The sequence below is a fragment of the Trichomonas vaginalis genome, chromosome V, assembly GCF_026262505.1.
Source record: "Trichomonas vaginalis G3 chromosome V, whole genome shotgun sequence".
In the NCBI taxonomy this organism is placed as follows: domain Eukaryota; phylum Parabasalia; order Trichomonadida; family Trichomonadidae; genus Trichomonas; species Trichomonas vaginalis.
In genome coordinates, this window is record NC_067207.1 from 24610036 (window position 1) to 24624556 (window position 14521).

A 14521-nucleotide genomic window follows, 5' to 3' on the forward strand; every position below is an offset into this window, starting at 1 on the left:
ACTTTGTCCGGACAAGTAAGGGTCTATCGTCGCTACAGGAAAAGTTACAGGCGTTCCAAGGAAGTATACTTTGAGAAGCCTTTTCCCCTTATAGAATGAGATAGGACGGTTATTTTACAAAACTGACAACACTTTGACCGAGTAGTTTTTTGTGCTGAACAAAAAGTGTCATATAAACATCTGTCAAAAACCGCTTTTTAACTTCACTTAAAATGCCACGTAAGCTACGTAAGAATATACGTAAGAGGAAGGGAGCATTGAAACATCCAATAGTAAAACTGACACCACAACAACAGTTGCAACAACAAATGATGAATGACCCCACTATGTTGCAACAAATGTCAAGCAACCCTATGCTTTTAAACCGAGTTATTGGTGCACAGAGTGGAGGTTTAAGAGCGGCACTTTTAGCGAAAATGGCAGGCTATGGTGGAGCTGCAGACGGAACAGCTTATAACCCTCAAAGTCAAATGAATTTGAGTTCACTCAAAAATCAAATAACAGATGTCAAAAAGTCAAACATAGACATACAGAAACAAATAAGTGAAAACGAAAAGAAACTAGAATATGACAGACACACAAAGAAACTCAATGAGTTAAACGTAGAGAAAAAGAAGAAAGAAGAACAACTGAAAGAACTAAGTACAGAGGAATATGCGAAAAAAGTGTCAGAAAAAGCAGCAGAAGTAGCAAAAATGGAACAAGATGTTATAAATTTGAAAAACCATACTACTCAATATAAAGTACTGAAAGATGAAGAATAAAACAAAAAGCCCTGAAGACATATATGGATAGCGATGAGTATAAAAAAGAAGTTGAAGCAAATGTAAAGGCAGAAAAACTTTTACAGTTGCAAAACCAAACCGTACAGTATGAAAACTTAGCACAAGAAAGTAAAAATAACGACGCAGCCATGCAAAAGGCAATGAAAAGCGCAGAATATATAAAAGCTAATAATGACTGGTTAGATGCCCAAGCCAACGCAAAGCAGCCCAACTTATAGGGTCAATAAGGACAAAAATACAAGCGGATGAAGACAGTTCAAATGAAGCTTTAATGAATGCTGACTTTAAGAACGCCTTCGAAGCTCTTCATAGTAAGGTGAAACTAGTGAACGACTTCTCATCTGGAAAGAAACTGAAGTCTGAAGGTTTCGACAACGAGTTAAGAGAAGTAGCACAAAATATGACGAAAATAACAGATGCAGCAACGAGACAGGCAGTTCAAAGTGCCTATGACGCCGTTAGAGCAACTGTTGTGGAAAGTCAAGAAAAAGAGTTACAACAGACCAAAACAGACCTAGTAAATGCTTTCTTAAAAACGAAAAGTCAGGTAGGACATTATGCTGCAGATGGAACATATGTGCCAGCTGGTGGAACTTATATACCACCAAACCCTCCAAGAGAAGCACCTGCACCAGGACTACCTAAAACATTTACATCGTCACATGGACACAGACACAGGCATGCACCAAAACCAACACAACAACCAACACAACAACCAACACAACAACCAACAGTTCAAAACACTGCACCACAACCAACAGTTCAAAACACTGCACCACAACCAACAGTTCAAAACCAGCACCACAACCAACAGTTCAAAACCAGCACACAACCACAAACAGAGCAAGGACATAAAAGAAGTAGAGAACAAGGAAACCAAGAATTCTTAAAAATGCTTAAGGAAATTATGGTTACCCAGATACTCTTGACTTTAGTGACAGATATAAAGAAGCTATTAGAAAGTTCAAGGAAGGAAATACTGACCCGAACCTATTTAGCTTTATGGTTCAGCACCAAATGGGATATAATTTCAAACCTGGAAAATACAAGCTCGCTAAGGGATATGATTTAATAGCATATCATCCAAATGACATGATGAATTTACTCCGAGATATTTGGTGTCAGAGATAAATGATAATTCAACTATCTTCATGAAACGCGTAAAAAATAGAGACGGAACGAAAGAAGAAAGGTTATGAATGCGGATGACTTAAATAGGGAACTTGTTAAAAACGGTCTCGGAATATATGAAATGCCAGCAGATGAGGTACAAGAAACTCCACAGGAAGAAGTTCAGATACAACCAGACATGGAAGAAATAGTTCAGCAACAACAGCTAGAAGAGCCTGAAGGAAACGAACAAGTCCCTCCTTTGGAAACTAACTTCACAGAACTAGATGAAGATTTGGAACAGCCGAAAAATCTTGACCCTCAACAAGAGTATGCGGAGAATATGGAATCTTTCCAAGAGTCTAAGAAAAATTCGGCTGACATAGTAGAAGAATATCGAAAAATGTTCGCCGACATACAAAAGACTCCAACATCAGATGAAAATATTCAGCATAGAATGGAAGTACTGAAAAAATGTACGCAAATACAACAATCCTTTTTACTTACGACCATATAACGTTCAATCTTTGGCTGAACTCGGTGAAAATAAAAGGTTAAATTTCAACAAAACATATAGAAATGAAACATTGTTTAAAGTTCATTCAGAACCTAACCAATATGGAAACAAACCTACTTTTGTTTCTGCAGACTATGGAACTACAATGAGATGGGGTCATAAAGCTAATCCGGATAGGTGGTTCATAAACTTACAACCACAATTCCAAGAAGTTGTAGACGCAATGGAAGTGAATGGTGAACCAGATATAGCTGGTATTTTCAGCGCGGCTTTAATGCCATTGAAAGATATGAAACATGCAGATATTTTGGACCAGTATGAAATGAACATGGCTGATGGAAATATAACACCTGACGTTCTAGAACATTTATCTCAAAGAACTACACAGAACCATAGAGATGGTATATTTGGTGAAGAGTTTAGAAAGAAAGTTAGGGAGATAGAAGGAAGAGAACCTATTGTACATGACCTTGCAAACGAAAGTTTACAAAATGTCATAAAAACTTACTTTGCAGACAATGAACTGAGAAGGGATGAATATTTAAGAAAACTCAAATGGACAGTACCAAATGAAATGTTAGTATTGAAAAACATGTTCCTTGACAAAATAAAACCAACTACAGAAATAAATGACGCAAGACTGAAACATTGGGTAAAAGCTTTCCCATTCACAAAAGATATTATTGGTAACATGGAAAGAAAACCAGAATGGCTACAAAAACATATATTTGGAAACGAGCTTATTCCATATGGACAAGCTCTGTTTGAAGAGCTTGAACCGGAAACTCAGGAAAGAGTCATGCAAACAATACGCGAAGACTCAAATACAAACTATGACAAAATCTTTCTAGGATATAGGTTACCTGAGATGGGCGACCAGAGCCCAAAGGCAAAAAGGACATGGGAAATTTACAACATACTAGGTGAACATGAGGCAAAGATGCAACAACTTGAAGCAGAGGGCAAGTTACCAAAAGCGACACCAAAGAAGAAGAGAAGAGTAGAACAAAGTGAAAGTAGTGAAGAAGTAACTTCATCTAGTGAAAGTAGTGGCAATGAAGGAAAAAGAAGAGTTAAAAACTCAGTCAGGAAGAAAGTAAAGCTTGGTCCGAGTGGGTTCTATTATGACACATAAATCCAACTATTCTATATTTTTACCCATATGAAATGTACGCCGCTCAGAATATAACGCCAACAGTTTTGGATGCCATGAACGGAAATGTTTCCGAATGGTATAACGAATGCGACAATGCCATTAGAAGGTCAGAAATAGTTCCTGGAACTTACGAATATACAACTGCTGTTTCTTATGGAAACGTAGGTGAGTTTGGAGAAGGTTCTTCAACAACAGTAGATATTGCTTGCGACAGGTTTCATATTATTTCTATTGACAACTCATTCTTATACGTGGAACAAGACATTGAAATAAAACCTTCTGCCAAGTTGTCTGACAAGAAAGGTTGCAATGGAATTTTCTATGTCGGATACCAATATGCTCCAGAAGTTTTCATGGGATATAAGATATATTCTAACTCTGACTTAGTTCAAACAGTAACATGGGCAAACTATGAATGGTTCGCTTTGAGAAACTCAGTACAACCACAAGCTAGAGAACAAACAGACCAGTATGCAAATATTGAGAAAATAAGAAGACTTGACCCTAACGTTCCAGGAGTTTATGTTAACCTTTCTGGACAAACTGCAGCAGCAGTAACCAAAGTAAAACTGAAACTTAGAGTTCCTTTGTCATCTTTCCTCATCTTCAGGTTTTTAAGATACTTGCCAAACTGGGCAGGAAAAATTTCTATCGAACTTACTCCAAGCAAAAATAACTTAGTCATTGCACCAACACAAGACCCATTCACTATTACAGACGTAAAGGGAACAAATCAAACGTCATTCGCCGAATTTTGCAAAGACAAAGTTGACTTAGACTTTGGTTTCTCAAACTTCAACAATGAAGTAAACTATTATTTCAATGCTGCTGGAACTGCTTGGGACCCAGTTAAGTTCACATGCGAAAAATTTGAATGCAAGAGAATAGAAAGCAGACTTGCAGTCTATATGTTGGACCCAGATATTTCAAATGCTTTAGCTGCCAAATATATTGCAGTTCCACTTATGTTCCCTATACACCAAATATCTGTCAAAGACTTTGCAGGTGAAGTTGGAAACCAAAGTGCTGACCCAGGTGCAAGAACAGATATTGCTTTAACAACTGCAATGAAACATGCAGATACTATGTTTGTACTGTTCAGACGAACTATAAATGACTATTCTTGTTTCTACAACCCCGGTATTAAATATCATATAAACATAGATGGCAAATATTATCCAAGAGAAGAATATTCTACAGTTGAGGATATGAGGTCATACAACTTGACATTAGATGCTATGAACTTTAACAACAACTTCACAACAACCATTAACCCTGAAATGCAAAGTTCTATTATGCCATATGTGAAAGTATGGACTCATACAGGAGGTCAAAAAACTCAATATACAAATGGAGACCGTTCAAACTTTTGGCTTGGCATTCCATTTGCTGACTCAGAAGACTTTATGGGTGGTATTTCAACTGTTGGTACTGTACAAATACAATATACTGGTGACAGAGACGGTCCAGATGAACTGAGAGCAAAGAAGTTTACAAAACCAATAGCACTTTTCACGGAAGATGCTCTTTTGAAGATTCGTTCGATGAAACCTGCTGGGGCTCCTCAGATTGGCATAACGACAGCTTCCATCGAGCAGATTTTGGCAGCAGGTCAGTAAGTTGTTCTTGAACTGACTTCTCTCCGTCAAATATTGACAGTACGCCAGTTTTGACATAATATTGTAAGATAAACTTACCTTTAGAAATATCTGTAAGTTTTGAAGTTATATTTTTGTCTGCTTCAAGAACTTTCACCATTTCAGTTATACCAACTTTCTTTGCTTTATGAAAATATTTGGTTCAGCAAATACTGCTATTCTATAACATTTACCATTGTTTGTATAAAGAACTATTCTGTCAATGTATTTGTATTGTTTGTGTGTGTAAACTTTGTTCTGCTTCAATTCGAAGAGATACTCGAATACGTCCATCTTTTTATTCTAAGTAAAATGTCATTTCCGAAAAATAGAAGCGTAAGTGTTTCAAAAGGTTTAATGGCGGTGGCAGATGTGAAGTTAAATTCACCAACTCAAACAAACAGTCAAAGTGTTATTGTCAATGTCAAAGACAGAGATGTTGAAGTGGGGAAACCATACGAAGACGAAGATGGTATAACAATTGTTCCTGTAAAAGAACAACCAACATATCCTGAAGTTAGCAGAGACTTAAGTTCTGTTGCAGATATTCGAAACGACTACCAACAACTGAAAGACAAACTTCAAACTCAGGAGAAGATTTGTCAAGCTTTAGGTATAATGTTAAACTTGGTCGAACACAACCCTGTAAAAGTGAACTCATATGTCATTGCACCTCATGAAGTTTTGAAAGAACTATTGAAACTTTTGACAGAGGCAGACGATATAAACATCAAAGAAATAGAACCCGACATTAGTTGCTGTGGTGTTTCATATAATGTCATTGACAAGATATACGTTATGAAAGGAGGTGAAACGTTGAACTTAAAGTATAGTTTCCCAGACGTCATAAAAATATTTGACGACCACAACATTTCATTAAAATTTATTTGCTAAGTAAAAATGTCAAAACTTCTTGAAAGATGTTTGAAGAAAAATAATATAGACTTTATTTCATGTAAAGGACTTTACACACTTTTGAACGATATGAAAGACCCTGTTTTGTTTGTTCGTGTAGACAAAGGAAAGTTCTATGTCTTTACAAAATATTTGAACTTCTTAGACAGAGAACTTCAAGAAACGCCATGTGAAAGTTTAGATGAAGTTCTTCTCCACTTTCAGAAAAACTTTTAAATATATATAAATGGCAGAAGATATAATGGTTTATACTATTACGACTAAAAACCCTGAGTCATATAATTCTATAACAACAAACTTACAAAGTCCTCAAGGACGATATTGTAAACTAACCTTAAACACAATGACGACTAAAGCCTGTTTTGCTCTTTTGACACCAGAAGACTTTATTGTTGTGAATGGTAAAAAATACTCCTTTGAAGATACTTACTCAGATATACCACCAACAGGTTTTGTTGACTTATTTAATACTTTAAGGACGGGTGTAACATGTGCTGCAACTAGAGCAGGTTTCATTATGTTTGGATGTCCGACTGAGTTTACTATAAACGATATGAGCTATAATACAAAACTTATTTCTGGTTTTTACTACCAACAGTTTCCTATAACAGGAAAAGGTGTCATACAAGGAATGTCTATTCCATTGACATTAAGCACACCAATCTTATATATTGTTTCAAACTTAGGTTCAAAGTGTTATTCGAATGTCGACAGAAACTATTATGACCAAAAGATACTTATGCGTATAAACAATACTTTCTCTGCTGGTTTGCCTATTGTTCATTCGAATGCAGAATTTTCAACCTTAGTGAACTCAAACACTTTGGCAAGTATAACGTTGACATTAGTTGACGCAAACTTTGTTCCTGTAAAACTTTTATGTCCTATGTATTTGTCAATGACGGCAGAAAGTTTCGAATTGGAAGATGCAACTGGTGAAAGTATTGTATTACAAGAACAACTTCAACAACAAATAGCTCAAGAACAACAAATGCAACAAATGCAACAACAAAGTCAAGAATAAAAAAAATATTTTTTTTATTTTTATAAAAATGTACAGAATAGATGTTTCAGATTTTTATGACTTCCAAGCATTCAGAAATATGTGTCCATTTCGAGACTATAACAAAGCAGTCGAGAATTTGAAACGTTTAGTCATTTATGTCGACTCTGCCCCAGAATGTTATGTTATGAAAGAATGGGATGTAGTCTTTAACAAACCTAAAGCGACAATAGTTTCAGAACAAGAATGTAGACAGAAACTTAAGAAAATAAAAGTCGTACAAGTTGGCATGAAGATGTTAGATGCTTGGGATATCTTATTGTCAAAGTTAGAAGATTTTTCAGTTCGTGGTATAAAGTTCTATACACCTTCTCCAAACTTCTATTCTATCTTCACTGGATATAAATATGAACAAGTAGAATGGAAAGAAAATATTATAGAAGCTTGGTTAGACCATGTCAAAGAAATTATATGCAATGGAAACGAAAGAGTCTATGAGTATATCTTATGTTGGTTTGCAAACATCTTACAACATCCAAGTGCTAAAAATGAAACTGCTCTCATTATAATTGGAAAACAAGGAACTGGTAAGAACACATTCTTTACAGATATTTTGTGCAAACTGTTAGAGGGCTATTCGAACCCGAATATGACAAACTTAGAAAACATCTGTGGCAAGTTTAACTCCTCAATAGAGAATATGAAACTTATAGTATGTAACGAACTTCAAAGTATAGATACAACAAAAGTTTTGAACTCAGATGCTTTGAAGAGTCTTATAACAGACAAAGTTGGAGTTGTTGAAAGAAAATATAAAGACCAAAGAGTTTGTGAAAATGTTGCAAACTTCATTATGGTTTCAAACAATGCTGTTCCGATGAAGTTAGAAAGTTCTGACAGAAGATATGTAGTTGTCAGAACGTCAGATTCTCATATGCAAGATACAGAATATTTTGACGACTTAGCAGAAACTTTGACATCTGACTTTTACAACCACTTGTTCTCATATTTTATGACATTAGATATTTCAAAGTTCAATCCAAGACAAATTCCACATACCGAAGAGAGACAAACATTGTTAGAAGCAAACAAGAGTGTATATGAACTGTTCATAGATGAAACTGACTTTGAGTGTTTAGATGAAAGGTCATTGTACGATTCGTATAAACAATATTGTCAAGAATATGGTTATATGACAGCGTCTAAACGAACATTCTTGGCAAATGTCAAAAGTCTTTTAGACGTACAGAATGGTGTATATACAAAGAAAAATTTTTATGAGTAAATTTTAAAAAAAATATTTTTTTATCCGATAGAAAAGATGGCAAAATTCATCTCAGTAAACAAGTACATGTCAGGACTTAAAGAAGAACTAGACCCATTCACATATTTGAATGTTTACTTCTACCATTTTGAAAAGTCTTCATTCAGCAAAGTTTGGAACATCGAACCAGTTAAGTTTGCTATTGTGACTAAAAATGGTGCGAAATTTGAAGACTTAGACATAGAAGGTTTGTTAGCAGTCAAAGAAAGTTTTGACAGAAGGTTTTCAAACCTTAAAGAAGGCAAAGCATACAAACTTGTTATACCTTATGAACCAAAGAAAGCAGACGACTATGAATATTATGAGTCTAAGATAGTTGAAGTTCAAGGTAAATTGGGTAAAAAGATTTTAGAGTCTAAGCCAGTGTTTGCTCCTAAAGAGGAAGAGAACATTGACATTGACCCAGAAATGTTCTAAAAATAAAATTTTATTTTTACATGTCAAATTTCTTTTTCTCTGGAACTGGTTCAGGTTCTTTCTTCTCTTCTTCTACTTTCTTTCTTTCTTTTCTTTCTTCTTCTTTTCTGGTGGAGTTATGTCAAATTTCGCAACCATATTTATGTAAAAGTTCTTTGTCCTTTAATAGCTCTTCTATTCTGTTTTCTATTTCATCTTCAAGAACAGCGCATGTGTCTTCTTTGCATTCTAAGAACTTTTGTTGGACTTCATCTTTCCAATCGGCGTCATCTCTGTCAACAAGTCTGTCATTGACAAATTTTAAGACTGCTCTGCTTAATGTTTTATGGTTCTTGTCATATTCCCAGAAACAGAACTTTAGAACAAATTCACCTTTCTTGTTTACACTATGTAAGATTTTATGGTCGACAGATGTTTTGCTGTCGAAAAGCTTGTCTCGAATATAGATAGCGAAATCGCTAGACATTTTCTAAAAGATAAAAATTTTAATTTTTCTAAAAATATGTTAGAAAAAAAGTTTGCTGACATTGACAAGAAATTTGAGAATGTTTTAAACAAGAACAAGAGGAAGTTAGAAAATGCTCAGATAAAGCCTATACATGACAAGTTCTTATTTGCTCAGAATGGTATAACAGGTCTAATTGCACCACCTGGGTCGGGTAAGACTTTCACTTATCTTAAAATGGCTGCACAACAACAAGAACTAGATGAGAAGAACCCATTCTATGAGTTAGTTGTCATTTGTAGTACTTCTGGTCAATTTGACCAAACCGTCAATTCGTTCAAAGATATTATAAAGAAGTCTAAGTTAGTATGTATAAAGGATACTGAGTTGTTAGATTGGATAAAGAAGTACCAAAGAAGAGTTTTGAAGTATAATGCTATAAATGAGTATATAAATTCTAAGTTTAAAGACCCTAATGAGGAAATGCAGAGAATATTAGAGAAGAAACACTTCAGAAACAAACAGAAAGAGATAGAATACATTTCGAAGAAATTGCAATCGTACGATTGGAAGACTTACCCTCATAGGTGTCTTCTTATCTTAGATGACTTTGCTTCTCATCCTTTGTTAAGAATAGAGAACAAGATATGTGTCGAATTCTTAAGAAGCTCAGACACTTTAACATCTCAGTTGTCATTTGTGTACAGACAGCAAAGAGTTTAAGTAAGGATGTTAAAAGAATACTTACTGACATTATACTTTTCCCCGGATTGTCCGAAGACGATTTCATGGAACTTATGAAAGAGTCCATGGCAGGTAAGTTTGACAGACATGAACTATGGGAGAAGTACAAAGTCATACAAGACCCTCATACTTCTTTCAGAATTCATATCTACGCAAACAAAGTTCAAATTGTAAAAAGTCAAGCTTGAAAAATGTAAGTGTTTAGTCTTAGTAAGATGGTAGCTTCTTAAAGCATATGCCGTCCTTGAGTTTTAGGTACGTGAAGAGAAGTACAATGAATTCAATTACGAGTACAATTGCAATGACAACCAAGGCAACTATTTTTGTCTTTTGCCAGCAAGGGTACTTCTTCTCTTCCAATGGTTCGGCAGAACTATACTCACTCATGAGAAATGCCAAAACGGTTTAATAGAAAAAGTGTCATCTACCCTACTTGTTTGAAGTTGTCAAAATACTCTGTTATTTTTCATGATTTTCATAGAGTTTTGGCGACCCAGAAAAAAGTCGGTCTCGCTGTTCTTCACTGTTTTCATAGAGTTTTGGCGACTACGTTTTTTTACGTACTCGCTGTTCTTCACTGTTTTCATACGGAATCTCTTCTCTCGGTTTTACATGGTAAGCGTTATTTTTACATTATGACACGAAGTGAAGATTTGCACTTCGTCAAAAATTAGCGTTATTTTTACATTATGACACGAAGTGAAGATTTGCACTTCGTCAAAAATTAGCGTTATTTTTACATTATGACACGAAGTGAAGATTTGCACTTCGTCAAATTTTATAAAAAATTAGCGTTATTTTTACATTATGACACGAAGTGAAGATTTGCACTTCGTCAAATTTTATAAAAAAATAGCGTTATTTTTACATTATGACACGAAGTGAAGATTTGCACTTCGTCAAATTTTATAAAAAAATAGCGTTATTTTTACATTATGACACGAAGTGAAGATTTGCACTTCGTCAAAAATAACAGTTATATAATGAAAAAGTGTCATTTTTTTCATGTCCGAAGACTCGAAGGTGCAACACTTCCAAAATACCGACGAACTCAGAAAGCAGCATGGCAGTATCTTCTTGACAACTTCTTTGAGTTCTCCAGGTACACCTTGGAAAATGCTGAAGAACTCCGACACAGAGAATTTGGAGAAATTGCACTCCAATACTACCTTGACAAACAAAGGGTAAACAAAGGGTAAATTAAGACTAAAAACTTAACGTTTAAAAAGTGACATTTTTATGAGCTCCGAGTCACCGAGAAAACTTGGTCAGATGTTAGCAGCTTACTTCCCTGAGGAGGATGGAAGCGTTACATACGTAAGGTTCAAAAACAACGAACCTGGAATTGCGTACAAAATTCGCAATTACATGACCATGGAAGAGTACGAAAGGTTCCTACAAGAGAAACCAGCTCTAAACAACTCAGAAAAGAAAGAATAAAAAGTTTAACTCGTAATTGTTTATTTTTTACTTGTATGGGCAAGCTGCAAGAATGAAGTCGACTATCTCAGTCTTGTTTTGACGAGCTGGACGGCTCTTGCGAGTACGTCTGTTTTGCGGTCTCCAGCTGGTGTCTGACCTTCGTAATTGCGCATGTTCTTGAGAGCTCCAACTGTAAATGGTTGTAGGATGAAGAGTCTCTCAGACTGCTTGAGGTAGTCTTCACGGTCACGAACCGAATCTGTGGTACGAGTCGAATCGGTCGATTTGAGGGAAAGAGTGAGAGCCTGTCTTCTTCCATTGGGGTAGTAGCATACTCTTTGCGTAAGCGGTTCAGACCTTCCTCGAACTCTTGGTCTCTCTTGGATTGAGATTGGAATTGTGGGGCAGGGTTTTGCATAAACATCCAAGGGTTGGGGAAGTAAGGCATAGGCAGAGGAGGTAGTTCGGGAAGCCTTGTGGTGGGTAGTAACTTGAGGTGGAAATTGGTAGTAAATCGGAGGTACTTGCTGGAACTGAGGTGCAGGGGCTGGTGCTTTAGGTTCCTCTGGTTTGGGAATGGACTGGTTGGTGGTACGTCGACATTTGTTCTGAAACAGTACAAGACTAGTTCAAAAGTACTAAGTTCTGAAAAACAAGTACAGCAGTATATTGTTCTGAAAAAGTACAAGTATTGTTCTGAAAAAGTACAAGTATTGTTCTGAAGCAGTACAAGTATTGTTCTGAAAAAGTACAAGTATTGTTCTGAAAAAGTACAAGTCTTGTTCTGAAACAGAAAATTTTTCTCACAAATTGAGAGCTTTTACGGGAAATTTGTTCTGAAAAAGGACAAGTATTGTTCTGAAAAAGTACAAGTATTGTTCTGAAACAGTACAAGACTAGTTCTGAAACAGTACAAGTATTGTTCTGAAAAAGTACAAGACTAGTTCTGAAACAGAACAATGGACAACATCGAGCCATTAGATGAGGCAATTTACCTTATAGAGATAAATGAAGTTGTTAAGCAGTACTTGGGCAAGGACAAAGCCAACAAGTCCCTCGGCTGCTGGTTGTCTGGAAGAGGTGCGCTGAAAATCGAAATTGAAACCGGAATTCCAATTCAAATACCAGAAAACACTCCTGTAGACGACATAAAGGAGATGAAGAAAGAAGCTCTTCTCAAGTTCTTTGCAAAGCGCCCATGGATACAACTTCCAAACAGAGAGAGTCCAATTCCACGAATTATACAAATTCTCAGAGCACTGTTCCACTTCTCAGGACGGCCGTTCTTCATAACCTCAGAAGGCGACATCCAACCAGTACTGTAAACCTTAACGTTTAGAGTAAAAACATTTTTTTTTTCATTTTTTGAATGAAGCAAGTTAAATTCGTCCCACACCAATCTCAATGGACCGATGAAGAGTTTCAAGCCATCGTTGAAGACGTTGAGAACGACATAGACGGCGAACTTAAAGGAGCTCAAATCACAATTGCAACCAAAATTGCAGAGGTCAAGGAACAGATAGCTCCACTTAAAGCTACCAAAGCTACTCTTGACCTCATGGATAGTTACCGTTTAGATGTCAAGAGTGGAATAAGACAATTAAAATTAAAACTTCTAAACTACGAAGCTATACTCCAAAAGTTAGCAGAAATGAGAAGACTTTACCAGAGCTACTTACATGTAAGGGACTTACCTTCAAGCAGTCCGACCAAAGATGAATTTGTTGACATTGTCCCAATTTTGTCCGAAAGTCAGCTCAGATGTTTCGAACTGCTCCCAACATATCCGGAATATGAACGTTTGCCTGAACTCTTTCGGTTCCTCAAAAAACGTTTTTTGGTTCTCATGTTCGAAACTTTTATCGGAAGAGACAACAAACGTTCAGAAGAAGAACAAGATATTATTTTAAACTTGTTGTATGACATAACTGTCATAACAAGCTTTTTGAAGTAAAACCGCCATTCTCAAACCACTTCATTTTTTCGATGTCCGAACAAGCACCGAAGCCAAACTCAATGGCAGATGTCCTTTCAAGGTTGCCAGACAAGCGCCCAGTTCAACTTCAAATTGCCCAATTGAACGCTCATCTGTCAAACACCATTAAGACTCTCCAAAGTAGTCTTATGGAAGAGATAACCAATCTCAAAGTCGAAGTCCTCACGAACCAAGGTTCCAATAAGAAAGTCCTGAACGATTTCGCGGAAACCTTGCGCCAATACAACATAGAGAACCAAAACCTTGCCCGACTCATCTACCGTTTCTTCGAAGAGATAGACGCCATCTGGAAGGTACTCGGAAAGGACAGAACATGCAACACCGTACTTCGTGAACACAGAATTGCCGAAGGTATTATCAAAGAAGAGGAAGAAGAGGAAGAAGAAGAAGAGAAACACGAAGAAAAGGAAGTTTGGGCAACCCTTGTTGTCGATGACGCTTACGAAATTTCCCAACCCTACCCATACAAAATCCGCAACAAGGCGACAGGCAAGGTTCTTACCCCAGTCCTCAACAACTTGGGACACTTGAACCTTAACCTTCGGAATCGCGGTTCAATTTCCATGGGCAAGCTTGTCGCAATTCAATGGGTTCCAAATCCAGACAAGAAGACGAGGGTCAGACACATTGACGGTGACAAGCTCAACAACCGTAAGGAGAACCTCGAGTGGTTCTAAGAGTAAAAAAATTTTATTTTAGGGGGAAACCCCAAGTAAATTTAGGTGTTTATTTGGATAAGTATGTTAAATTAAGGGTAATTTGCAAAATTAGTTCCCGACCTTTGAATTGGGCTCTTTCGTTATCCCAGTTGCGTAGGAGGTCGTCCCAGAGGAGTTGGTAGAATTGCCAATCCAAGGACGATTTGTCCTCCCAGGCATTGAGGATGTACTGCTCGTAGAGTTTCATGACCTCTGCCTTGCACCAGACACCCTCTCCCTTGGAACGTAAGGCTTCTTCGAAGTGCTCGAATGCGATTGGCTGTGTGACCATCCGAAATGACACTTTTTGTCCGTTTGGTCAATGTTCGTGTCTCGTGCCATAGTCGACGAA

At 36.6% G+C, this 14521-nt stretch overlaps 11 protein-coding genes and 3 pseudogenes across 14 annotated transcripts, besides 1 other annotated feature; 12 read left to right on the forward strand and 2 right to left on the reverse strand.

Annotated features, from left to right (window-relative positions):
- Window positions 1-14521: part of a mobile genetic element that runs on past both edges of the window.
- TVAGG3_0396010 (protein of unknown function, DUF4106 family) lies at window positions 213-543 on the forward strand (the record flags this gene model as incomplete). Its single annotated transcript, XM_051232487.1, has 1 exon — window positions 213-543. A coding segment is annotated over one exon (331 nt), but the record flags the coding sequence as incomplete, so codon positions are not given.
- On the forward strand, window positions 696-1739 carry TVAGG3_0396020 (annotated as a pseudogene). The gene has a single exon. A coding segment is annotated over exon 1 (1044 nt).
- Window positions 2558-3547, forward strand: TVAGG3_0396030 (protein of unknown function, DUF4106 family; the record flags this gene model as incomplete). Its single annotated transcript, XM_051232488.1, has 1 exon — window positions 2558-3547. The coding sequence occupies one exon, from the start codon at window positions 2558-2560 to the stop codon at window positions 3545-3547; it is 990 nt and encodes a 329-aa protein (XP_051102218.1).
- Window positions 3580-5187, forward strand: TVAGG3_0396040 (protein of unknown function, DUF4106 family; the record flags this gene model as incomplete). The annotated part of the gene is made up of 1 exon (XM_051232489.1): window positions 3580-5187. One exon carries the CDS (start codon window positions 3580-3582, stop codon window positions 5185-5187), a length of 1608 nt encoding a protein of 535 aa, XP_051102219.1.
- TVAGG3_0396050 (protein of unknown function, DUF4106 family) lies at window positions 5563-6099 on the forward strand (the record flags this gene model as incomplete). Its single annotated transcript, XM_051232490.1, has 1 exon — window positions 5563-6099. One exon carries the CDS (start codon window positions 5563-5565, stop codon window positions 6097-6099), a length of 537 nt encoding a protein of 178 aa, XP_051102220.1.
- TVAGG3_0396060 (uncharacterized protein) lies at window positions 6464-7144 on the forward strand (the record flags this gene model as incomplete). Its single annotated transcript, XM_051232491.1, has 1 exon — window positions 6464-7144. The coding sequence occupies one exon, from the start codon at window positions 6464-6466 to the stop codon at window positions 7142-7144; it is 681 nt and encodes a 226-aa protein (XP_051102221.1).
- On the forward strand, window positions 8445-8864 carry TVAGG3_0396070 (protein of unknown function, DUF4108 family; the record flags this gene model as incomplete). Its single annotated transcript, XM_051232492.1, has 1 exon — window positions 8445-8864. One exon carries the CDS (start codon window positions 8445-8447, stop codon window positions 8862-8864), a length of 420 nt encoding a protein of 139 aa, XP_051102222.1.
- Window positions 9265-10241, forward strand: TVAGG3_0396080 (annotated as a pseudogene). Its single transcript has one exon. A coding segment is annotated over exon 1 (977 nt).
- On the forward strand, window positions 11293-11493 carry TVAGG3_0396090 (uncharacterized protein; the record flags this gene model as incomplete). Its single annotated transcript, XM_051232493.1, has 1 exon — window positions 11293-11493. The coding sequence occupies one exon, from the start codon at window positions 11293-11295 to the stop codon at window positions 11491-11493; it is 201 nt and encodes a 66-aa protein (XP_051102223.1).
- TVAGG3_0396100 lies at window positions 11557-12078 on the reverse strand (annotated as a pseudogene). Its single transcript has one exon. A coding segment is annotated over exon 1 (522 nt).
- Window positions 12435-12800, forward strand: TVAGG3_0396110 (uncharacterized protein; the record flags this gene model as incomplete). The annotated part of the gene is made up of 1 exon (XM_051232494.1): window positions 12435-12800. One exon carries the CDS (start codon window positions 12435-12437, stop codon window positions 12798-12800), a length of 366 nt encoding a protein of 121 aa, XP_051102224.1.
- Window positions 12845-13389, forward strand: TVAGG3_0396120 (uncharacterized protein; the record flags this gene model as incomplete). Its single annotated transcript, XM_051232495.1, has 1 exon — window positions 12845-13389. A coding segment is annotated over one exon (545 nt), but the record flags the coding sequence as incomplete, so codon positions are not given.
- TVAGG3_0396130 (HNH endonuclease family) lies at window positions 13462-14148 on the forward strand (the record flags this gene model as incomplete). Its single annotated transcript, XM_051232496.1, has 1 exon — window positions 13462-14148. The coding sequence occupies one exon, from the start codon at window positions 13462-13464 to the stop codon at window positions 14146-14148; it is 687 nt and encodes a 228-aa protein (XP_051102226.1).
- TVAGG3_0396140 (uncharacterized protein) lies at window positions 14198-14461 on the reverse strand (the record flags this gene model as incomplete). Its single annotated transcript, XM_051232497.1, has 1 exon — window positions 14198-14461. The coding sequence occupies one exon, from the start codon at window positions 14459-14461 to the stop codon at window positions 14198-14200; it is 264 nt and encodes an 87-aa protein (XP_051102227.1).